Source organism: Condylostylus longicornis, unplaced genomic scaffold (genome assembly GCF_029603195.1).
Source record: "Condylostylus longicornis isolate FDR11 unplaced genomic scaffold, ASM2960319v2 ptg000048l, whole genome shotgun sequence".
Taxonomy (NCBI): domain Eukaryota; kingdom Metazoa; phylum Arthropoda; class Insecta; order Diptera; family Dolichopodidae; genus Condylostylus; species Condylostylus longicornis.
Window position 1 is genome coordinate 18585610 of NW_026578017.1, and position 26690 is coordinate 18612299.

At 21.7% G+C, this 26690-nt stretch overlaps 1 protein-coding gene across 1 annotated transcript; it reads left to right on the forward strand.

Moving 5' to 3' along the window:
• The first annotated feature begins 305 nt into the window (after nucleotides 1–305).
• Nucleotides 306–26362, forward strand: LOC129610982 (cyclin-dependent kinase 4). Its single transcript, XM_055523848.1, has 7 exons — nucleotides 306–524; nucleotides 2030–2199; nucleotides 18426–18594; nucleotides 25069–25210; nucleotides 25275–25603; nucleotides 25948–26083; nucleotides 26147–26362. Exons 2-7 carry the CDS (start codon nucleotides 2040–2042, stop codon nucleotides 26228–26230), a joined length of 1020 nt encoding a protein of 339 aa, XP_055379823.1. The 5' UTR covers nucleotides 306–524; nucleotides 2030–2039; the 3' UTR covers nucleotides 26231–26362.
• Nucleotides 26363–26690: the final 328 nt, after the last annotated feature.

Genomic DNA, 26690 nt, shown 5'->3' on the forward strand with positions numbered 1-26690 from the left:
TATACAAAAACCATTTTATTCTAAAAACCAGTTATTCTCAAACTATTTAAATTCCATTAAATTATCTCATTTTCGAAATTGAGAATTGTTTTTTTTTAACCGCTTCAGAGAAAAACGGTTAACAGTATTTGAATGTAAACAACCTTAAAAATGAAAACAAAATACATATGTATGAATAATAAAAACAAAAAAAAATAACAATAATAATAAGAAAGAAAAAAGAATAGAAAATAAAATTGTTCATATTCTATAAGAGATTTTCTGACAGGCATTTCTACTCTTTAGTCAGTTGAGTGAAGATCAGTTCCACACACAACAAAAAAAAGTAAAAGAATAAATTTTTTAAATTTTTCATTTTTGGTTAGAACATTTTTATTTTTTGTTTTAAATAAAGTTATAAGTTTGGTTTTTTTAATAGAAATATAAAAAAAAAATTTATTTAAAAAGTTATTCAAACTTTTTCTCTTCTAAAAATCTAGAAAATTTAAACAACAACAACAACAACTCCTCCTAAGGAAGGATTAGTAATTATCAAATTTTTTTTTTATTTTGTTTTTATTGTATACATATATAATAATAATAATTATTAAAAATACAAAGTGAATTTTTAAAAATTCTTAAAAATAAATATGAAATTTCAAATTTAAATAAAATAAATTTTTTTCTTACAATGCAAAAAATAATAATTTTTAATAAAACGCAAAAATTTTGCTGTGCGGTGAACTTCTCTATAAAATTTTCGAATGTTTCAAAATATACATACATCTGTACATATATACATACATGTGTATTCATATAAATATAAATTTCTGCTTTAATATAAAATAATATATAAGTGGATGTATGTAAATATATAATTGTATAGTAATATGTGGGAATAAAAGAATATAAAAAACAACAACAACAAAAAAAAATAGCAAATAAATAAAATAAAAATAATAAGTGATCTACATCAAAAAAAAAATAAAGTGTTGCTTCCTATATTATGTACAATCACACTGACTGACTGACTCTGACGACGACTGACTGAAAAATTATTCTCGAATTAAAAAATAAAATTTAAAAAAATTAAATAAAAAATTTCTTTATATTTTTCTTTTGTTATTTTTTTTTTTTTACTTTTAATATCATTTGTACATTTATAGAAGCATTTTTTAAATAATTATACAGGTGGTTTTATCATACAAAAAATTTTTATATTTATAAAAGTCTTATACAGAATTAAACGTACATATGTATGTTTGGATACATGTACCTTCTACCTACCCTACATAATACGTACGTACATACATACATACATACAAACTGTAAATAAATACATTCAATATGTAATATACCTACATTCCAAATTAATAATAAAAAGAAAAATAAAAAATAAATAGAAATTAAAAATTTTTTTTTTTTTAATTAAAAATAGAAAATTTGCAAATTTTCAAGGATTTTCTTTCGTTATCAAAATTTACAACACAGAAAAAAAAAACACACGAAGAAAATGAAACAAAGTGAAAAAATTTCATTTCTATTTGAAAAATGCGATTTCATTGTGTATGAACAGCAAAAAAAAACAAGAAAATCATAAAAAAAAACTATTATGAGTGCGATAAATAACAAAATAGTGCAAAATTAGAATTTTTTGTTTTGTTTTTGTTTTTATACAATTATTCTTTGATTCACACTTTTGATTATTGTTTTTATTATTTTGTACATTTTTTTGTCTCCTTTTTTTTTTTTTTTGCTTATTTTGATTAAGTGAATCTCTCTTTTTTTTTTTTTTTTCTGTGTAAAACTGTGGTGGATCATTATTATTATTGCGAATTAATATATCTGTAAAAAGAGAGAGAAAAAATAAATACCAGAATAGATAATAAAAAATAATAACGAGAAAAAATGTAGTAATAATAACAAAAAAAGAGCAAATAAAATACACATATGTACATACCTACATATTTACAATTTTATGGAATTTTTATTTGTTTTTTTTTTCTTGTTATTATTATTATTACAAAATAAAATAATTCTCCTATTATAGTTTTGAAAAAATGTCAGTACAACAAGAATGTAGAGAGACAACATCACTTTCAAATAGTAATAATAATCATAATAATAATAATCATAATAGTATAACAGTGACAACAGAACAAAATAATCGACCACAAACAACAGGATCAAAATATGAAGAATTAAATATTATTGGAACAGGTAAATATGTAAATAATTAGTCAATAATCAAATAAGTAAATTTTTGTTTAAAATGCAATTAAATGACATGACAATATAAGCATATTCACAGTAGGTATTATTAAGTATTTATTCATAATAGTTAAGTTACTGTATTATTGACATAAGATTGAATTCATTGTTGACATTAGGTACAAATATTTTGTTTTCTACATGTCATTTGAGAATTACTTAATTATCATTAAATCAAACAAGATGACAATTACAGTAAATTTAATACTCAAATCTCTTGACATGCTATTTAAAATTGATTGAAAGGTTTTTTTTTAATTCCTAACAACTTACATACACAAACTTATTAAAATTGTATTACAATGTACATTATAAATATAATTGCTTCCTTGCTATTTTATTACTTGTTTTGGAAACTATATAAATGTAAATAGGTAATTAATACCAATACGAATGCAAACTTAAATATTTAAATAATAAAATTTTCTTATATCCTTTTAAAGATTTATTAATTACTGTCTTACGAAATAAATTTGAAATGCGTCATGTTAAGTTTGTTAACCAACAGCATGGACAAGCAAGCATGTATTCACATTTTTTGCGAAATAAAAACATATTTTTGTTTAGCTAAATAAAACATCAATAAAAGTTAAATACGATAAGTAATTTTTATTCCAGCATATTTTTCAATACTTTGCTAAAATTTCACTTTTATAAATTTTTAATGAGCTACCTACCACAGTTCATAATGTATTTTTGTATATTGTATGTATATAAGTATTACATTTACATTTTATATCCCTTAAAAGAGAGTTGGCACTATACTAAAAAAAAAGAATGAAAATCTCTTTCAATGTGATTCGAATAATATTATTAATTGGTTATGTGATATTGTTCAAGAAGATTATTATTTTTAGAAATTAGAGGTTATGTATACGAGTACTAAAATCTCAATATTAATGAATTAGTAACCTATCGTGATGAGTTTTAGAAAATATAACTGCATCACTTACTTATTTCTTTAATTATTTTCAATAGTTAATAGTAATTCACATTGCCCCAAAAAAATTGTGATTGAACATTTAAAAAGTAATTGCCTAATTTCGATTTTAAACTATTTCCCAAAGGACTTTATTTAGAAAACATTCTCAATGAAAACAAATTCCAAAATTTCTTGTATAAAAGATAAAAATAGTACCTGCGTTTAGATCCTAATAATTTTGTAATTATTGTTTAATTACTCATGATAAATTGGTGTATTTAAGTTTATTTTAGTACTTAAGTACATTATGGAGGTAAGATTAGTGGAATAAATCTGTAATTTTTCACTGACAATAACATTATTTGAATTGATTGCTACCAGAATGGCTAAGAGAAGCACAAAATTCTAAACGACCACCAACAATGGTCTTAAAAAACACACTACAATTACTAATGATTATTAACTCGCACAATTCAACCATTTAAGTGTTTCCTTTTTCATTGATTACAACTACAACTTACAACATATTTCTGGTATCAAATTTGCTACAATTGAATGTAATCAAATTTTACTAAATTTACATCCCTATATGTCAGTATAATAAAAATAAAATCTTTTTTTTTTGTAAATTTTTTTTCATATTTGCAAAACGATAATGTTAAAATTATTTTTTACAATTAAATTTTCTCAGAATTTCATTTTGATTGTATTTGTGTAAATCTTTTATTTTCTTATTTATTCAATTTATTCTTTTAATTTTTTTTTCCTTTATGCTCTCACAACATTATTCACTTTAATATTTGTAAAATTTGTAAGTTTTATTCTATACTTATTTTTCTTATATATATAACTATGTATATATTGATTTGCATTATTATATACTTACATAAATATACAAACATATGTAGATTTACAACAATAATAACATAAGAAAGGAAAATTCAAATTTAATCAACCCAAACCTTCACTTATAAATTTTCTATTCCCTTCACATTGTAAATCTTGTTGCCCATTGTAGTCGCACCATATAGTATTGTTGATATTTTAAGCAAAGAAATAAAAGCCTTGAATCAACATATGTTTTATGTTTCCTTAGCAAATGCAAACATATTCACGCACATATATGGGTACAAGTACTTAAATATGTTAAATAAGTGTAGATCATTAAATTGAAAGGATAAAAATAAGTGTATGTATGTATATGTATGTGAAAACATAAGGCATAAATTTTTTTTTTTTTTAAATGCAATCTCATGACTTTTTTTTCATGTGTTCATGAATTTTGTATTTTTAGTGTGAACGTTGATATTTTATATTTCTTACTACTTCTTAATAAATTTTTAGTTAAAGACGCGCTCGGCTCTATAAATAAACTGGAATTTTTTGTTAAATTTTTGAAGGGCAAATCCTTGTTGTTCTCATCTTTACTTTATTTTTCCTGTTGAAAAAATTTTTTTTCTTATACCTACATGTTAACATACATTTATATCATTTTCGGGGAATCAGTCGGTATTTCTTTTCTTATTCGTTTTATTATAAAACTAAATTGTAAATAAAATAAATTTAAGGTACCGAGAAGGTAAAAGATGCCTATCTTTTTTCTTGTTGTTGTTTTTGTGTCGCTCATTTTTTCCTTTTTGTTTTTAATAAAATCGCATTAAATGAAGGAACTGTACTTTATAATATACTCACATACACTTAAATAGTTTGGTATAAAAAAAAAATTATTCAAGGTGTTTTTCTTAATAATAATGCCCATATATACAAAATATTATTTATTTTGAATTTATACTTATAGGGTTATTAAAAGTGTCTTACTTATTATATAAGTAGTAGAAGTTTAAGATTTAATTTGGGTTAATTAATAAATTAAAAATTTTAGAATTGATTGAAAATTAGTTGACAATTCATTTGACAATTTATCTTGAATTACAGTTATACTGACTGTCATAAAAATAATTATTTATTATTTTACAATTATTTACAGAATTATTGTAATTAATTTTATTAATTCTCTGCAATAATTAAAATAAAGAAATTTTTTTGTCATTATACTCGAGTTTCTACATACGCATGTAAAATATTCAAATTAATTAATTCGTTCCAAAATATAACCAGTTATTCTTTATGAAAACAGGGATGGCAATTAAGTTTTGTAAAATGATTAGATCAAAATAAATTTTAATAAGCATTGGGACAAGATTCCTAAAATTTGAATTCATAATTTTTAGTTTATTTATTTAAATTTTTTGATTTTCGGCTTATCTACACTTTAATATTGTCTCCCATCTTTCAAGTAGAAAAATATTATAATTTTTTTTTACAAGGTATTGGAAAAATTTTAATAATATTTTTTCATACAAATTATTTGATTCTCATACAGAATTAAGAAGTACTAATAAAATCCAAAAGAAAAGAAGAAAATTTTTGTACCAGCCATCCTACATTATTGTAAAAATAGCGAGTATATTAAAAATTATCAAAAAAAAAATAAAAAAAATTATTGAATAACCTCGTATTTTGAAATTTCCTTAATAACCACATGTTAAACTGTATAAATATAATGTATGCATGTTTGTATGTACAATAATAAAATGTTCTCCTAAAATATCTTTTCACCTTTTGATTATACATACTATATACAAAGATATAAGCGTATATCAATATGCATAAATGTTTGTATAAATTTTTTTTTTAATGAATGAAAAAGAGTCTGGTTATTTTTGTAAAATTAAAAATAAATTTGAAGAGATATCGAATTTCTATAATGGCATATACAAACATTCATATGTATATGCATGTATGCATGTAGCCATGTGTGTATGTAAATAAAATGTTGATGCATTTATGGTAAGAAATGTGCAAGACTGGATTGTAAAAAAAATTTTGTATTCAAAAATAAAATTTCGTATTCTCTAAATACCTAAGACATTTTTTTTTTCTGATTTTTTCCTTATTCTTATTATTATTTTTCTTTTTATTTAACAAAAAAGAATTAAAAAAAAAAATTCTTTTAATTTTTACCCTTTTATTTTTTTGTCTCTCTCTTTTATCGTTCAAGCAATTTTTTTGCGTAAAAAAAAACTAAAAAAAAAAAAAGTAGTGTATCCAAACCCAGACTACAATGCACCATCAACCATCACCTGTTTTGTTGTTTTTGCAAGAGAAAAATTGTAATAATAAATAATCAAATAAGACAAAAAATATTTTGTCTGTTTTGTCTGTTGATTTTATGTAATGAAAATTTTCCAGTTTTTGATCTTAAACTCGACCATGAAGCCACCAAGTTGCATTTAAAGTGGTTTTACTTATATACATATATATTTTTTTTTTTGGTATTTAAAGAGCAAAAAGAGAAAAACTTAAAGGAAAATAAACAAAAAAAAAAAATATTTATTGAAAGAAGTTGCATAAAATATTCTTTGAACATTGTTAAAATTTTAATATGGTTACAGTACATGTATAAATATGCATATATATATACATATATATACATGTGAGCATAATTATTGTGTAGGAGCGTTGTATACATAGATCCTTGGATAACATTTTTTTTTTAATTTTTATAAAATAATGTATAGAAAGTTGATTTAAAGGGATAAGAAATGCTGGTGGTATTTACTTACTTAAATATTTTCGCATTAATTAGATAAAATAAAAACATTGTTAAAGAGTTATTCTTATAATTTATAGGATAGCCTTTTTCTAAACGTACTCAAATGGAATATAGAGGAAGTAATATGTTAATTATTTAAATAAACTTGATGTTGGAATGAAATTTTTTGATTTCAAGAGCAATTAATTACATTTGATATTAAACTTTTATTTTGAATAGTTCAAATTTAAAAATGATTGCCTTTACAATTTTTGCTAAATGTTTTAATATGGGGAACCTTTAAACTTTGTTTCTATGAAGTATTTTTGCAAAATGACGCAACATTAAGGAAACATTTGTATTTGAAACAATTTTATTTGCATTCGAATATTAACCATTCACAATAGTTAAAATAATGAAATAGGTAAGCAATTATTAGTTTAATACCATGAAATATAAGCAAATCAAAGTGACAGGAGCATGAAAATTAGTAAGAAATCTTCGCAATTCTTCATAAAGTTCAATATTTTCGTTATTTACTTTAGATATTCAATAAAATCTTAATGTATTTAAACTGTATTTCTAAAGCAAGACTGCAAACAATAAGTAATATCCTTTAGCACTGTAAACAAATAATCAAGAAAGTTCTTTATTATAAATACAAAAAATAATTTGCCAATCAGTAAATAGTCTATTGTTTGTTGAGTTAAAAATATTTGTGTACTATTATTATAAAAGATTTTTTTTTCTCTAAATTCACAAAATTAAACATTCATAAATATTTATTCACAATAGTAGTTACAAAATTTTATTTAATTCTAGTATTTAAATCAATCGGATTTCAAAATTACTTAAACTTCAAGCATTAAAAATTCTGCAACAAAACTGTATTTAAAAATATTTAATTTTTGTATAATAGTTTTCCTATTCAACTGACTGCTGTCACAAAACAATATTAGTCTACTTTATTTTTTTATAATTATTTATTTAACCTAAATTTTCCTATTAATAAATTTAATATTAAAAAAACAAAATAATTATGTAATTATGTTTTCAAAAGTTAAATAAACTTCAAAAAATTTCAATAAATAATAAAAAAAATTTAAAATTATAAGTACTTACTACCGAATGATAAAAATTCATTTCAATGCCAGTGAACTTTTTTTTCCCCAATTTTAATGTATGTTCATAAAATTTTTATGTATATATGTACATATTTAAATATAAGTATAAATTTACGATATAATTGTAAAAGTATATGAAATATTTTTAAAAATAATTTAATATACTCATATATCACTCAAATATCTCATAATTATATATATATATATACCCACATAATTTACAAACATTTATGTATAACAATATATAGGTATATGTATATGAGCTTAAATATAATTTTGTATCTAATCTAATCAATTCCTAAAAAAAAAAATAATGATGATATGATTTTCAATCACATTTTTTTTTTTTTGTACATATACAAATAAATTTAACATAAAAATCACTTATTTAAATACATACATATATACATATACATCTCTTATATTATTTACCTAAAATACATGTACAGTAATCTATTTACTTTTATATACGTGACGATTTTAAATAACCACTGATTTTTAATCATAAATAATAACCGTCTATTATTTACAGTAATATATAAAAATATATTATTCATAAAATAGTTACTATGTTTATTTGTAGGTCAATTATTTATCAGTTGAATGAAAAAAAAAAAAAGAAAACCAAAATAAGAAAAAATTTAACTGATTTAATTTGAGGAATTATTCATATAACTTTTATTTAAATTTTTTTTTATTATAAAGAAATTAATAAAACAGGAAAAATTATAAAAACCACTAATTATATTTTTCTATAATATTAAGCATAAACCACTCGTATATATGCAAGTTTAGTGTAATTATGAGTGGGAGTCTAAAACGTATATGAATAAAAATAATTAAAGACTGTCTACATCAATTGAATCAATTGTGTTTAGTTACATAGAATATTGAAATGAAACTGAAAAATTCTATCATTTCTTTTTTGGTTCATTTGAAAGCAATTATTCTTGTATACCTTTATAATAATAATTTAATTAGAATTATTTATATTAAAAATCTTGTATTTTAAATATTTATTTAAACTTTAATGTATTTTAATACCATAAATTAGGGTTTTTTCCTGACTACATGGATAAAAATGCTCAGATTACGTTGGAAATAATTTTTTAAATTTTTGCATATTTTTAGGGGACACAATATTTTATATGAGAAGAAATCAAAAAATTATGAGTTAAAATTGATTTTTAAATGAAAAACTGTGCTTTAGAGCAGAATTAAAAATTTAATTTTAATTAAAATGTCATTTTTATACCAATTCTAGCAATTTAAATCAATTTTTTCTGGTTATTTTAGTTAATTTATTTAACAAACATTGAAAATACCTGAAAAAATTTTTAGATTTCATAATTCAAATTTTTGTAATGTGCTTAAAATTTCGATTATAATTAATTATTTATTACATAAGATTTAAGTATTAATAATTTTTTTTTTAAATTTTTAAACAATTTCATATTTAATTTACGTCAAATAATCGATTGAAATCGATAAAAAATTTATAAAAAAAAATAATTGAAATTTTCAGGTTTTAATTTTCAATTTTTATCTATTTGATTCAATTTTAGTTTTGATATTGAATTAATATACTTACCTATCTATATATAAATGTATAATATGTACATAAGCAGCACATACATACATATGTTTGATTTTCTTTATATTTCCTTTAAAAAAAAATTCATTTCCTACAATTTATAAAATTGTGCCTGATAATAAAACCCTTTTATTTAATTAAGCAATGAAGAAAATTCATAAAATACCATTGGGTACCTATACTACTTACCGCACCTCTTTTTAAATAAAGTAAATTTTCATTTTTATTAACCACATCAAATGAATTCATTTCATTTTTTTTTTTTTTTTAATATTTATAATACCTTAACAATGTTATGTGTAAAGAATTTTAATTGAAACCAAAAAAAAAAATTAACTGATTTTAAAATCTGTGATATTTTTTAATTAAAAAATTAATCAGCATATGAACGTAATTTTAATTTAAAGTGAATTCGACGATTTTTCGGGAAATTCTTTTCTTTTTAGTTTTGTATATAAAAATTCATTTATAAAGTAACGCAAAAAACACAAAAAAAAAAACCTACTCGCGTATCAAGTTTTGTATACTTGGTATTAAAAAAAACAAGATTTTTTTTTTTTTAAATTTTTATTTTATCAATTCTAATTTTATTTTATTGATTCATCACGTTTAATTTTTATAATCATATGACTGTTATATGCATATATAACTATGTATAACTATAACTAAAATTTTATATGAGTATAAGAATAAGCAAATTCTTAAGTGCAAAGATTTGTGTTTTTAAATGTTTGAAAAATTCTGGTTGAAATTACATTTTTCAATTATTTAACAATAAAATTTTATATTTTATATAAAAATAATTAAAAAAATTTATGAAATGTAAATAATATTATCCTCTAACCAAATCACGGCATTCTCAAACTATAATTTAATTTCGGCATATTATTTTAATACTTAGACCTTACCAACTTAGTTCGTTACCAACTTTTTTTATCGGAAATTAAGTGTTACAATCTTAAGAACAAATCATTGACTTATGATTGGAATCAGCTCTGGTCTCTTTACAAATGATTTTTTCTTCTAAAAGATAGTTGAGTATAACACTTGATGTCATATTAATTTGGCTATCATCATCACCCCTATTTGTCTATTTCATTAACCCGGAATTCCTTTTGTCTAATCTAAAAATTTCATAAGCACAATTAATTATTTATTCAAATTATTAACATTAAGTATGACCACATATTATTTCTATAATAAAAAACTACACTTACGTTTTTAAATTCTATATTAAAAAAAATGGAAAGCATAGATTGCAATTGCATAAAATCTTGATTTGATTTTAATTATTGAAAATTTGTAATAATAAATACTTAACATTTTACCTTTCCATCTACTTGAATTCATATACATATATGTATACATATATTTAGTAATAATTCAAATAATTTTATTTTTAATATTTTTGCAAATTACCAACAAAATGTACTTACTATAATTACTTAGTACAAATTTTTATCAGCAAATAACTTGTATAATTCTTAGGCGCCATATTATTTATATAAAAGTCTGTTCACATTGCGACCTTATTACTTATTTTATGTACATGTATATTGAAAATTTCAACTCAACTCTTTTTTTTTATTATAAATTTTCTATCAGATCCTATTTTAACGTACCATATTCGAAAATGGATTAGGGAACGTCTTGATAACTTAATTCCTAATTAATATATACTTAATGTGCTTGCTTAATATAAACACAATAACTACTGTAAGTAACATATAAAAATACTGATGTACTCGTCATAATATAATGAAATATTGTTATTTAATTTATAATAAAACAGGGTGTGAAGAAATTATTCAATACATAATAATTTTGTTAAAAATAACTTTTTAAAAAATTAAGAAAAAAAAAACGTGGGCAAATATGGTCTTTCTTATTTTTTTTTTTCGAAGTTCTAATTGCTGAATTTTACACAAATTCGATACATTAATAAAACATGCCAACATTAATAAAACATGAATTTTGTACTGCTTCAATATTTCAATTCCTATAGTAGAAGCAGTCTTTATTTTACGATATAAAAGCACGCTACATTAATTGTTGGAAATATTTTTCTAATCAAAGAAAAAAATTCCATTTCATTAAAATTTCATTAAAAGAAATCAATTCACAAACCCAAATTCCTATGTTAATAATAACAAAACCAACACTCTGTTTATGAACACTCTGTGACAATACAAATTCATACAAACAATATCATTATTTTTTTTTTTTTTTTAATTATTGAAACTTGATGTGCAGATGTTTAGCAACTTTGACGTATTTAATGCAACATTGTTGTAAAATACATACATTTGTGTATGTATTCAAAACATAAATATCAATAATCAACAGTCAACAGATATCAGCTGTTTTATAAAGTAAATTACAGTTTATTGGTGCATTACGAAAAAAAAAATTAAAAAAATTAAAAAATAAATAAAATTGTGTCGAATAAAATTTATTTACCCTAGATATTATTTGTCTTTTTTTTTATTATTATTGTTATTATTAAATTCCATCGAAATATTTCATTGCGATTAATTGTGAGTACGTTGTCAATTAAATGTCATCATTATTTAATAATTTAATTTTTTATTTATTATTATTAACCCTAGAAGAATTTCTTGGTTAATAGAAAATTCAAAGAATTTGTGGTTACTTTTTATTATACTTATATCTCAAATGTTATGAGTTCTAATCCCACTGATTTATTACTTTCTCTATTAGTTCCTATATTAATTTTACTGCCCCCGAAATTCAGCCCAATTCGTCATTAAAATTATTTTAAACAGTAGTTAGTGTATTAAAAAAAATTCATATTTCTTCTTAGATCACGTTTGTGTTTATTACACTTTAAAAAATAAGGGCTGTGCATGAAATAAACTTATTTTTGTCACTGAAATTATTAAAGTTAAAGCCATTATATAAGAATATATATCAAAAAAAAAATTCCTCATTTTAGGTTTAATTTAAAAATTTTAATATTTTTCATTTTTCTATTAACCTTTCTGATGATTATTTTTTGGTGAGCTTTTCTTATAAGAAGTGAATAAGTAATTACTTTTTTTTTTTGGTCGGATACTTGAATAATGATTACTTTTCAATTGAATAATTAATTTTTTAATTAAACTTGTATAGTTGTATAAATACTCAGGTGATAATAACTTAATTATTAATAATAAATTTTGTTAAACTAACTCTTAATTAGGCATTAATTTAAGTGAAATACAAAAAAAAAAATCGATTCTCGAATTCAATTATTGTAAAATTTTATTAATTATTTTGACATATATGTAATCATAGTTGATGGTAATTTGGAACTGTTCAAGTTTTCGATTATAGAGCATAGTCATTTTGAACAGAACTTAGTATTTACTTTAAACCCATTGGGTTTGTTCTCGAATTACTTCTGGGCTCTTTTTTGGTGTAATAAATTTCGATATTGTCTTATCATATGCACAACGATTTAATTGTTCATACTTTTTAAGCTTTTATATATTTAATAAATGCACATAATTACACAATATTAAACTTTAAGATATTTTTAGTATATAAGTATATGGAAGAAAAATGAAAATAAAAATTTTACAGTAGAACGAATAAGATTAACTTGAAATTTACTTTTATAAATTATTAATTTTTTTATAATTAATTTAATTATCATTTTCTGTTTATTTTTTTTTTCACGACTTTGTTACTTTATGAAATATCTTATACATATTCAAGTATCTTATCAGATATTTTCTGAGACCAGATCTCGTTCTGAGATTAATTTACAATGTGATTATTATACCTATATAGAATTTATGAATGAAAATGAAAATTACTTATGTCTTTTTGTATTTAAAAAACTTGCATTTTTGTTTTCCTATAATTTTCGAACTTTTGATAAGAAAAATAATATTTAATGTTAAGCAAATTGTCATTTATTATTCATTTTTTAAATCTTAAATTATTAGTCATTGTTATTGTAAATAATATTTTTTTTTATTTCTATAATTCCCTATTAGAAATTGAAATTAAGAAATAGTGTTGAATCGGCACGATATCAACAAATTAAATCATATTATATTTAAAATTTACCCTTGTTTAATTGAGAATTGTAAACTTTAAGAGTTTTAAATGTTTTATGTGACATTGTAGGTTCACAATGCTATTCAGTTTGTTATTCACGGTACTAAATTAATATTCCAAAAGTTCCCAGAGATCATGAACTTCGAAATAACTTTTAATCACACACAAATGATCACCTGAAAACCATTAAAAATATAAATTCCGTATTGACACTGCATTGTCAAGAAAATAAAATATTTTTTTTTTAAATCTCGGGGTTTAAATTTAATTTTTTACGTAGACATCTCTTTCCAAATTGGAATTATAAATATTATTTTAAGTATTATCTTAATTCTTGTTAAATTTCAAGCATATTGCTAATTTCGTACATCCAAATTAACATAAAATGTCAAAAATTAGCGTTAAGTTAATTTAAATAATAACAAACTGTCTGTCATATTTGTCATTTTCGGTATTATATTTGTCATGTAATACTGTCAGTCATATTTGTTGCCATTAATTTACAAAAAGTATCCTGAACTTTTTGAATGTAAAATTTACTTTTCTTTGCGTTTTGAAAATCGTTTTATGCTATTCGGTACGCATAATATTATAAATTTTTTTTTTAAGACGCAATATAAAACTTCATACATTATCAAAATTTGCATTTTCTTCATTACAGAAAACATTTCTCGTGATGATGGTACATCAATAAATTGGAAAACAATGAACTGAGTAAATTAATAACTTATTTTATTAAATTTTGTAATATTTTATTATAAAATGAATTAAAACAATTTTTATTTGATAATAAAATACAAAGGTGAAATTACTCACTGAAATTATAATTTGCAAAATAATTCATTTTTTATTTATGAATGAAATGAAATTTCAATTAAATTTTATTTTTTTAATGCAAAACACTTCTAGGAATTTTATAGATTACAATTTATTTGTTCCATCTACTAATTTACATTACGTACTGCAACTCAGTATTCAATTTTAAAGTTCAAAAGTTCTTATATATGTATGTAAGTGATATTATTTCACATTAACTTTGTTTTTGTAAATAATTTCATAATCTTAATAAAAAGTTTTTTAGTCATCATCACCATTTTTTATTTTTGCAATCCTATATGTATATACTAAACAAGCACACGTATTAGTTATTTATAATATTATGAAATACTTACTTAACTTTCGTATATGTACATATGTACATATATGTATTTAGATATGTTTTGAAATTAGCAATAACGTTTTATAGACACAAAATACAAACGCAAGTATGTATTTAGAAAAATTCGCAAATTAATTTTTAATAGACGCTTTTTTTGATTAGAAAAATTTTGCTTGATTTTTTTTTTTTTTTTTTTTTTGTGATCTATCTATGTTAATTTTTTATTTGTTTTAAATTAAAAAATTTTGAAAAATTTCAATAATTTTATTTTAATTTGTAAGAGTCTGTAATGTAAACTGAAATAGTTTTCTCTTTAGAAATGAATAATTTGTATTCTAATATTTTCGAAAATGTAAGTGCATATATGTAATAGACGATTGCAAATGTTGTGATATTCATTGATGTTCCACTTTCTGTTACACAACAAATTAAATTAAATAGGTCTAGCCCAGAAATGGAATTCCAAATTTGCAAAATTTTTTAAAAGAATCGAGCGTTCTAATTAAGAAGAGAAACTCTTTAATTAAGAAATAATTAGAAATTAAAATAAAAAAAAAATTAAGTTTTGTTTTAATCACGTTCTTAATAATGTAATGATCTGTTACCCTATACGTAACGTCAAATGGTTTAGGGTAACATGTAATATAGGGCTATTAAGAAATAATCCTTAACAGCCAATTATTCACACTGAAAATTAAATTATTTAATTCCTAAATATGCAATCAGTTATGAAAATGAGCGCTTTAAACAATTCTTTGTACTTTGAAGTTGTAAAAATAGAACAAGTTCTAACATTTAAGAGGAATCGACCTTTTTAAAACGTGATTAGCTTTCAAAATAAAATATTTGTTCAGAATCTACTTAAGGCTTTATTATGAAAAGTATTTCTTCGGTCGAAAATGTAAATTTGTTGCTGTTATCCCAAGAATTAAAATTTGATATGTGAAATTTCTCCACACATTTCAAAACTATTTTTTTTTTCTCTCTCTAAACCATGTGTGTATACTAAAATAGGGTGACAAATTTTTATGCCACACTCCCAAAACCATACTGACCCTAAAAGGCAACATACTTATTTGAAATACTATTGCCATTTTTATTAATCATCGTAGGCATTAAATAATTTTAACTTCTGGATTACACGTCTAACCTCTCCACTTACTTTTAAATACTATTTTCATTAAAGTATAATTTTCATTTTCATTCACAAAATATAAAATTTTTTATTTTGTTCTTTCAACAAGAACATGCTTTGTTCTTTATTTTAATTACATATGTACATACATACTCACATACAAACAAGTAAAGTTCCATTTTCTTAGAATAAAAAATAAAGATATTAATAAAAAATTATTTTTTAATAACTTCAACTTTTATAATATCTTTTTTTTCGAAATAATGTGCGAAATATACACGTTGTATCTACATTTATGTAGATTGTGAAGGTCATTGATCCAAGTAAAGCTTATTTTTGCAAAAAAAAAGTCTAACAGTTTTTAAACTTTAATAAAAAAAAAAAAATGAGATTTTTATGGACTAAAATAAAGAAGGGGAAAGAAAATTGAGAAAACAAAAAAAAAATACAACTTAACCTTCTTAACACTTGCTCAAACACTAAACAGTAAATTATTCATACATAACATTATCATAAGCCCATATATTTATGATATGTACATATACATATGTACACACAAATGTAGATGAATCGATCTAAAAAAATTATCTTTAATCAAAATATCAACATAATTAATAAAATTTACATAAAAATTATATCTGCTCTTCAAAAGCTCTACTTTATATACATACTTGCATACTACATAATATAATGTTGTTTACTATTTAAGAAAATCAAGAAATTCATCTTATGTACTTACATATATCTACATACACTCGTATATATAAATATGCTTATAAAATATTTCGCATAAATAATTATACATATTTAAGATCAATATCAAGAAAATTTTGTTATACTATTACACTAAACAAAAAATTAAAAGAAATTCTAAAGAAATTTTATAACTTCATTAAGAAAATAATAGAATAGAAAGAGAAAGAAAGACTATTTCAACAAAAAAAAAATTTAATTCCCTTTTCCTTTCATTGAACTTGTATTTATTGTGGTATACATATATATGTACATACATAACTATTTCTTAAAATACAATCCAATGTATTTTACCCTATTGTTAAAATTTTGAACTATTTTTCCGGAATGAAATACTACCTAAGATTAACTTCAGGTTACTTTAAAAGGGTAAAATTATGTTATGACACTTCATTCTGCTCATATTAATTTGTCACATGTCATTAATTTTTCATATTTCTGTTTGTCTTACGGGTAAATACAATTTCAATCGCATAACACTTCACATTTACTGATTGGCACATACTAACGTAACAGGACTAGTAACAAAGGAATATTATATAATCATGTAAATATACGTATGTGTATATAGAAATGCGGATGATATAAAGAATGTGTGTAGTTAATATTTTTTTGTGTAGATAGCGTTATACTTTAAATATGTAAAATAAAAGTTAAATTAATAATTTTTGAATTTTATAAAATGATTTTTACTCCTGTATAACAGAATTCCCATACAACACAATATAGCCTTTACAAACTACAATATTTAATTACACAATAATTAGTTTATAGCACTCTATACCGTGTATATACTCCATTAAACAAAATGTAGAGAAATTAAATTTGATGTTCATTAATTTAAAACTGTATTTCTTGTATGTAAAATGTATTTCTTGTATTCCATCAGCTTCTGAGTTCCAAATTATAGACATAAGTACAACATGTGTGTAGTGCGTACATACAAATGTTTCTTTTGGTTGTCAAAATAGCGTTACCTCATTTTCAAACTAAAATTCAATTACAAAAATATTTTACATAAATTATTATAATAATTATTTAACTTTCTAACAAATATTTTACATAATTACTTTCATTTATGTATATAGAAAAATTTACGCAGAAAAATTAAATTAATTTAATTTTTAGGCTCGGAATTTTTATATATGTATATGAACCTTTTATATAATTTATTATTTTAAATTTGCCAAAAAAAAAAAAAAAATTTAACATAAACCAAAAATAAAAAAAAAAAACATTCTTTCATAAAGATCTTTGCACGTTCGACCTTGAACCCCCCTTATTTGTATATTTCGATTCGATACTTTTCTCTTTTAACTCAAATATTTTCAATATTGTATGAATCATAAATTTTATTATCTAATTCTCTTTACTCAATATATTGTGTATAGATGGTTTGAGTTCGCTGTCACTGTCATTAAAAATTCGAAATTGAAATAATTTCCCCTATTAACGCGTTTATGTATTCTAGAGAAGTATAAGTAAACAGGATGATTATATTTTTAAGTAAAACATTTTTTTTTTTTGCTTTTTTATAGTTAAAAAAAAATCTCGAGAAAAAAAAACTACTTAAATCGAATTTAAATTCTTTATATACGCATTTTTTTTATTATAATTATATACATACATACATACATATATATTTGAACACATAGAAAATTAATATAAATATAAAATATATTTAAAATAAAATATAGCAACATTTTCATAAAAAAATGTCACATACTTTACCAAACATTTTTTTTTTACTTATTTGAATTGAAAAAAAAAATAATAAAAAATTTTTGTAAAAATAAAAAATGTTTAATTTTTATGAAATTTTTAGGTGCTTATGGAACAGTTTATCGAGCTCGTGATTTGAATAATCCTGGACATTATGTGGCAATAAAAAAAGTACGTGTCACATTAACAGATGATGGTGTTCCGATGTCAACTTTACGTGAAATAACATTATTAAAACAATTGGATTCATCTCAGCATCCGAATATCGTTAAGTAAGTCCGAACTGTAATTGAAAAATAAAAATATAAAATTTTATAAATTTATTTATTAAAATTTAGGAATTTTAAACAAAATCATGAAAATTAGAATGTTCTTACTGTATTAGTGTCGTAATTTAGTAAATGGATTATAATAGACTTCAGAATTTTAATATACTCAATCGTCCTTAAAGGATGTCATTCAAATAAGTATCCTAATTTTTAAATGTATGAGTATTTGATTTTGTTCCAATTTCATTACATTTTTTATAATTACTTACATAAATTGTAATTGCTGTAAAGAGTACACACTTATATATTTTATTTAGAAAATATTGTACAAGAAGAGTTTAATAAACTAGTAGAATAGAAAGTAATTATTTGGGCTTATTTTGAGTGACATTTATCGTAAAAAACCTGATATTATTATTGTAAACACAAATCAGTTCATACAAATGATTCGTTCCTATAATAAGATTTTCAAAACTTTTACAATAAATATGACCATCACTTAGTGATTCAATACTTGGAATAAGCCCCATTGTTATTTAAATTTCACTTCAATCTTATATTTTCCATACCAGTCAATTTATTTTACTCAACATTGATCATAATTACAAATAAAACAAACATGTTTTCTACCTATTCGTGTATACCCTGTATTGTCATAAAATTTTATTTTATTCACTATTTTGTTACATTGTAATATTGAAAGCATTAATAATTTTAAAATTATCATAATTATTTTTTTTCTTGTCATTATTATTTTAGTAAATTATTAAAAATTTGTAATTATCTTAGTGTTAATCAGCTTTTTAAGTAAACTTTGATATTCTAAGTAAAAACCTTTAAAAGTGTAAAATGGTATCTCATTTCATTATTCACATAATTTTTTTATTAAAATTGAGGATTTATCATTGATAATTTCAAGTTCGGTACACATTCGTCAAGTTTTGAGCAGTGTAGTTCCATTTAATGCCCTTAACAGTTTTCCATTTTAAATTAAGTAATCAGAAGTGTGGTTTTTTAATTTTTAAAAGCCTTCAATTGGTTTAAGTATTTCTTTATCCAAATATTCACAAAAATCATTTTTAAAAATGAAATTTCTTACACCTTTTACTAATATACTTTGATCATAATATGTATAGATAAATAAACATAAACAAACACATCACATATATTTATTAGAGTACATCAAAGTCGCTGCCTTTCTGTTGATTTGAGGACTCAAAAGTTCACTTAATAATTTTGAATGCTTTCTTATCAATATTTTTATAAGAAATATCAAAAGTAGAAAATATAAAATGTTGAGAATTTTTTTTCTATTTCTAATTATATTTATTTTTGTTTTTTTATTACCTACTTCCTGAATAATTTTGTGTTTTGCTAGAACCTCCAATCTCTGTTTATTATGATAATAGCGTTACAATGAATGAATGAATATGAATGTGTATTTTTGATTTTTACGTTTTTGTTTGAATGAAATTTCCGATAATCTCACAAAACATATTATTAAAAAAAAAAAAGAATTAACAAATTATGAAAAATGAAATTTTAATTTCTACAATGGGATCTTAAATGCTCTAATAGTTTCTTTAATTTATTACCATAAAAATATAAAATTTCTTATCTCTCAATTTTTCAAATAATTTTTTAGTATATTTTTTTTAGACTTAAAGACCGATATTGAAGCATTACCTCAAAATTGCAGAAATACGGAAATTGCAGTAGTAAAATTCTGAATATGGAATCTAATTAATATTGAAATTTAGAGTTTACAAGTACAATTTTAAAATCAAGTTAGAGTTTACCTTAAAAGGAATTAGATATCAATTTAATTTATTCAGCAATATTTAAATTTGATAGCAGAATGAATCAATTGTATGTCGAATATGTATTTAAGTACTCCTTATTTTAAAGTCTCCTTCCAATATGCTCATACACATTAAGGTATGAATATATTGACACCATATCGATGAATATTAAATTATTTTAAATAATATTACGTCGAGTATAGTCCACGAGAGTTTTAAACCATTTAAAATATTTTGATCTTCATTAAATTTAATAAAATGGCCGATATTTCAAATACTATGTAAGTTAAAAAGAAGAGCTCCTGTAGTCTTTGTATTCAAAATTTTTCAAGTGTTCCTTCTCTGAAATTTTCAATTGTTATAAAATTTTTTTGAATTAAAAAAATTTATAAGCAAAATTTAATTTGGTGTCCTGTGTTCAATCAAAACACGTAAATATTTCTTTTTTTATGTTAATTATAAAGTAAAAAAGACAAAATCAAATATTGGCCGAATAAAATAAATAATTTTACAACAAGATGATTGTTAAACAAAATGATTTCATTTTTATTTTAATTTATAGTTTATTTTCTACTCAGGTGTTTATTTATTTAACGAATTAAATTATACTCTTACAAAAAAAATGTCTTGAAAGCGAAAGAAGTCACGGATTTTCCGTATAAGGATGCAGACATTTATAATTTTTGTTTTATACGAAAGAATTCTTATTTCTCATTTTTTTATTCAGCTATTTTCCTTAGCAACATTGGAGTATTATTGTATTTATTTTTTTTGAGTAATCTTAAGAAATAAATTTCTTTTATTAATTAAAGTTTACTACAAAATCTAAGATTTAATTTAAGCATGATGAAAGTCGTATATTTATTTATATCATAAAGAATTTTTGACATTAAACTTCATTTGACGTGAAATAATAAAAATTACTCTATTCTCATCAAATTTACTGTCAGGTTTTTTGTGGGATTTTTGATCGACTATCAGCTGATTTTTATTTGGGTTATAATTTTTGTAGCAAAACCATTAATTTTTGACGCAAAGTTTGAACTTCATTTCAATTTCAGTTTTATACGTAAGCGTCCATCCTTATCGTATTTTGACGCTGCCTAAATGAAAATTTTTTAATTAACATCTTTTTGTCATTACTATCAAAGAATTTCAACTTTTAAAAGCTTCTGATTTGATTTGAATGAATTTTTGTTATAATTTAATTTTATTGATAATTTATTCTAAAAATAAAAATAATATTCAAAATTCCGGTGTTGTAATTATTATATTAACTTTTATTTTAGGTATATTAATGAGATTATTAAACATCAAAAACATTCAAAATTAACAAATAATTTCTTATACACATACACACATATGTATGTATATATAAATATGTATTCTAAACAATATTGAAAATCTTAATAGGTAGTTAACTGTGTTATAATTGAAATCCAATTTTTTTTATACCAGTCTGAAAATACTTAAATATTTATACCTAGATGAATTATGTAAAGTGCAATACACCTACTAATTATTGTCATATTGTCCTACTTATCCCTACACCCCCACAATTTAAATTTTCATTAATAATTATAATTTTTTCACATTTTTAAATGATATGCAGTAGCATCCCGTAGAAATTTAATTTTGATTTACCTTGTTTCAAAAATATTTTAAAATTTTTCAGGATTTCAGAATACCAACATACATACATACATAATAAATAAAAATGGCAAAAAAAAAACAGAAAATATAAAAAATATTTCAAATTAAATATGACAAATTTAATTTTTATTGAAGAGCACTTAATTTTTTAATTCTCATATACATAGGTATGCGTACATAATTTACATATGTATGTATGTACATAAGTACTTATGTATAAAACAAATTCGCACAAAAAAATAATGTCATTAAATACATAATAAATTTTTTTTTTATTTTTATTTTTATTACTCATTCGGAAGTCTGTGAAAGTCCACGGCATAAAATAAGCAATGTGCGTAATTATAATGAGCGAGTAAATTATGTTCATATGTAGAAAAATGTATGAATGTATATTTGTGTACCCACATAATTGCGTACTTAAAACAAAAAAGTGGACAGAAATTTTTTTTATCAGACGGCAACCACAAATTTGTTTGCTTTTCCTTTTTTTTTCTTGAAAACAAAAAGAAAAAAGCCGTCTTACTTCCGAATTATTTTTTAATTTTATTTGTTTATTTTATTTTTTTTTAATTCTTCGCCTTTGTATAACAACTTTTCTTAATTATTATTCACACAAAAATTCACTTACGCTTACGCATAGTTTATTGTTGTTATTATTTTTTGTTTTCATTTTTTTTTTTGGTTTTATTAATAATAATTTACTTTTATTTGAAAAAAGTGAATTCTTTCTCCCCCTAAAATTACCTCATATTTTTTCACATGAGTAAAAAGATGAGAAATTTTCTGTTTTGTATATTATATTGTATGTATACACATACATATGTACATATATATATATTTTCTATATCGCATACAAATATGTATACAAATTTATTTTATATAGATATTCTTTATATATATATTGTGTATATAATATTTCATTTCATTCCTTCTGATATTTTATGTGGTATTGTTTGTGACGGTGATGATCATCATTTAAATTTGCGTGTTTTGTCTACGTAAATTCTAAAGATTTTTTTTTCGAATACCTTATAGTTGGTTATTGACTGGAGCTATATCGCGACCTTATGATTATTTATTTTTCATTTTATTTTGTTTTCTGTTTTCTTATTAAATATAAAATTTTTGTTTTATTTTTTTTCTTTTCTTGTTTTGTAGAAAGAATTATTATAATATCACTCACTCCAAAATTACATAAAGAAAAATATCACTATTTTCATCACATTGTTGCTTGCCTTCTTGTAGGTACATATATACTACGTGCCATTATATTTCTACGTTTTCTATTTAACTTAAATTTTTTTTATATATTTTCATGATAATAAAATAAAAGTATATAATCAGTATTTACATTTAATTTATATATACATAGATATCATATATACGATATCATATATCCGAAAATATATTTCGATATAGTAATTACTAATTATGTATACATATATGGAAATATACTCAACATACTTACATACATATGTAAATGCATAAGTGTTATATATTTATCCATTTGTATATACACTCAACATTTTATATGTGCGTATTTTATTGTGTGTTTATATTTACCTCAAATCAAGTCAAAAAAGACGAAACAAAAAATTCAAATAACACAAAAAAAAAAACAACAAAAATAAAAATAACTATAAAAACAACAACAACAAAAAAGCCAATACAGCTGCTTTTTTGCAAAAATAATAAAAAAGAAAACGAAAAAAAAAAAACAAAAATAAATTTTTTTTTTTCTTTCTACCGGCAATATTTTTGTGATTGTCATCCGCCGTTCTCGTCGGCTCGATCTTAACATTCGGATATTATATTATTTAGCGAAAATCCAAAAGCTAAAAAGCAATATATGTATGTATGTATATAAAAAATAAAACACAAAAACAAACAAAATAAATTAAAAAAAAACAACAACGAAAAGAAAATGAAAAAGAAAAAAATTTCGCGAGTCGAGCGATAAGAAAATGGAGAAGTGTTGGGTATTAATTTTCGTATTTAATAATATATACAATTTATTTACTTATATATTATATATTCACACATTTTTTCAAACCCATATTTTATGATATATGATCGCAAATATGTATATTAGATGTATGTATATAATATATATGTTTTAAAACATATGTGTAAGCAAAAAAAAAAAAAATTTGATATTTTTAAATACATTGTTATTTTTATGTAGAACCTGTAAAGGTATATAAATAAAAGAATAAAAGAATGTTGGAGAGAATACGGAGAAAATAAAGAATATTCTAAAACAAATGATTATTATTGTGTTTATTCATTTTTTCTCCAATTCTAATACATTTATTCTCATTTTCGAAACAACTCCATACATAAATTAATTTTTATGATTTTATAATATTGTTGTATTACTCTGCGTATACAAGAAAAGCACATTTTTTTTACCCCAAATTTTAAATATCGTTAAAAATTACCGTAAAAATTTCCCAGTTTTGTTTTTTCTAATATTTGTTTTGCTCTTAAAAATTTTTATGCGTTTAATATTTGAAAGAGAAATTTGATTATTCGTTGTATTTGGTGAATTATATTTAATATTAAAGATGAGGTAAAAATATAAATTCCTAAATAAGAGTATTCGTTAAATCTTCGATAGTCGAAATTTTTAAATTTCAACTTTTTCAAAAAATAAGAATATTGAAAATTTAAAGTTGACAATCAAAACAAACCGATACTGCAGTATACCCCAAATTTCAAGATTGATTTTATTGAAAATAGGGGTCTGTTGTTATAATAATTTTTTAATCACAACATATCATATATATTAGAATATAGAATGTGTGTATGTACCTACTAAATTGTTAACCATTTTTCAATATAATATGTAAGAGTAGCTAGTACTATAGATAAAAGGTACCTCAAAATGAGTATATACTTAATATTTGTAGTACTTATTTACACTTGTGTACCTTAACTAATATTTTATATTAATATTTTTCATAGCAAATTTTGTAAAAAATTCATAATTTAATCTATTTTCCAATTAAAATTTTAGATTATTGGAAGTGTGCCATGGCACAAGCTTGGAACGTGAAGGTCAATTGGTAATATTTTTAGTTTTTGAACATTTAGAACAAGATCTTGCAATGTTAATTGAAAGTTTACCAAAATCTGGGATGCCAGCATCTAGGATTCAGGTAACTATTTTAAAATATTATTAAAAAAAAATCTCTTAAATTAGAAACGTTTTTTTATTTTTAGCGTTTTTCACGAGAACTTTTAACTGGTGTTGATTTTTTACATTCACATCGAATTGTTCATCGAGACTTGAAACCACAAAATATATTGATATCAGCTCAAGGACATTTAAAAATTGCAGATTTTGGACTTGCTAAAACTTATGATTTTGAAATGAAATTAACATCAGTTGTTGTAACATTGTGGTATAGAGCACCAGAAATATTATTAGCTCAACCTTATACAAGTTCAGTTGATATATGGAGTACGGCATGTATAATTGCTGAAATGTTTGGTAGAAGACCGATATTTCCTGGTACCTCAGAAGGAAATCAATTAGATCGTATATTTTTGTAAGATTTAAAAAATATACATATATATATATATATATATATATATATATATATATATATATATATATAATAATATATATGATATGAACGGGATATTAATTGTAATAATTAAAGATAATATTATTTTATAATATTATTTATTCATATTTTATGTGCGGGCTGTTAATTATGTAATAAGAAAATTTACTCAAAATTCTATTGTTAAATTAAATTCAGTAAAATTTATAATGAATTGAATGAAAAACGATAGATGTTGTATTGTTTTTGATTCATTAAAAATTTTTAGCCACAATAACTGCATATTTCTTAAATATTCTTCAATTATTAATTTTTTCTTAATTTAGATTGACTGGTAGACCAACATTATTGCAATGGCCAAATTCATCACCGATATCTAGGAGTAATTTCCCTCACAGAAATCCAAAACAACCAAAAGATCTTTTTCCAGAGCTTTGTGAAAACTCAAATGATTTATTATATGTAAGTTGGAAAGTATTTTTATATAGTACATACAATACAATTAAAATTGAAATTAATTTTTAGAAAATGCTGTCTTTCGAACCTGAAAAAAGGCCTTCAGCTCTTACATGTCTTAAACATGAATATTTTCAACAGGAACCTTTATAAATAAAATAAATATATATATATATACATTACATATATACATTAAAAATATACATATTTTTTTTCATGGGAAAAAACCAAATTAATAACCAGGCTTTAATTTTTTTTATATTAATCCTAAGTCATTAGTCGATAAGTTTATTATTATCATACCCATTTGGTCCATTTGTAAATTTTTTTTTTTTAAATTGAAATAATCAATTATTGTAACAATTCATAAAGTTATTTTGAAAATTAAAAAAAAAAAATTATTAAAAATTGTGTAAAAATCTGAATACTTTTTCGTTTTATTATTGTAAATTAATTCCTTTATTTTTTTATTATAATTAATTATGATTCGAATGATTGTAACCTAAGTAACGCTTAATAAAAAGTAGTTATAAGTTAAAATAATTTTCGTATTTAAATTTTTTTTCTAAAAAATAAATTTAAATTTAAGTTAAAAATCAATTTACTATTATAT

What these genes read in the sequence shown, in the direction of transcription:
- LOC129610982 (XM_055523848.1), top strand. Translation starts at nt 2,040, where the DNA reads ATGTCAGTACAACAAGAATGTAGAGAGACAACATCACTTTCAAATAGT. An exon ending in TGCCAGCATCTAGGATTCAG is followed by an intron (nt 25,211 to 25,274) that starts GTAACTATTTTA and finishes TTTTATTTTTAG; the next exon opens with CGTTTTTCACGAGAACTTTT. An exon ending in CAATTAGATCGTATATTTTT is followed by an intron (nt 25,604 to 25,947) that starts GTAAGATTTAAA and finishes TTCTTAATTTAG; the next exon opens with ATTGACTGGTAGACCAACAT.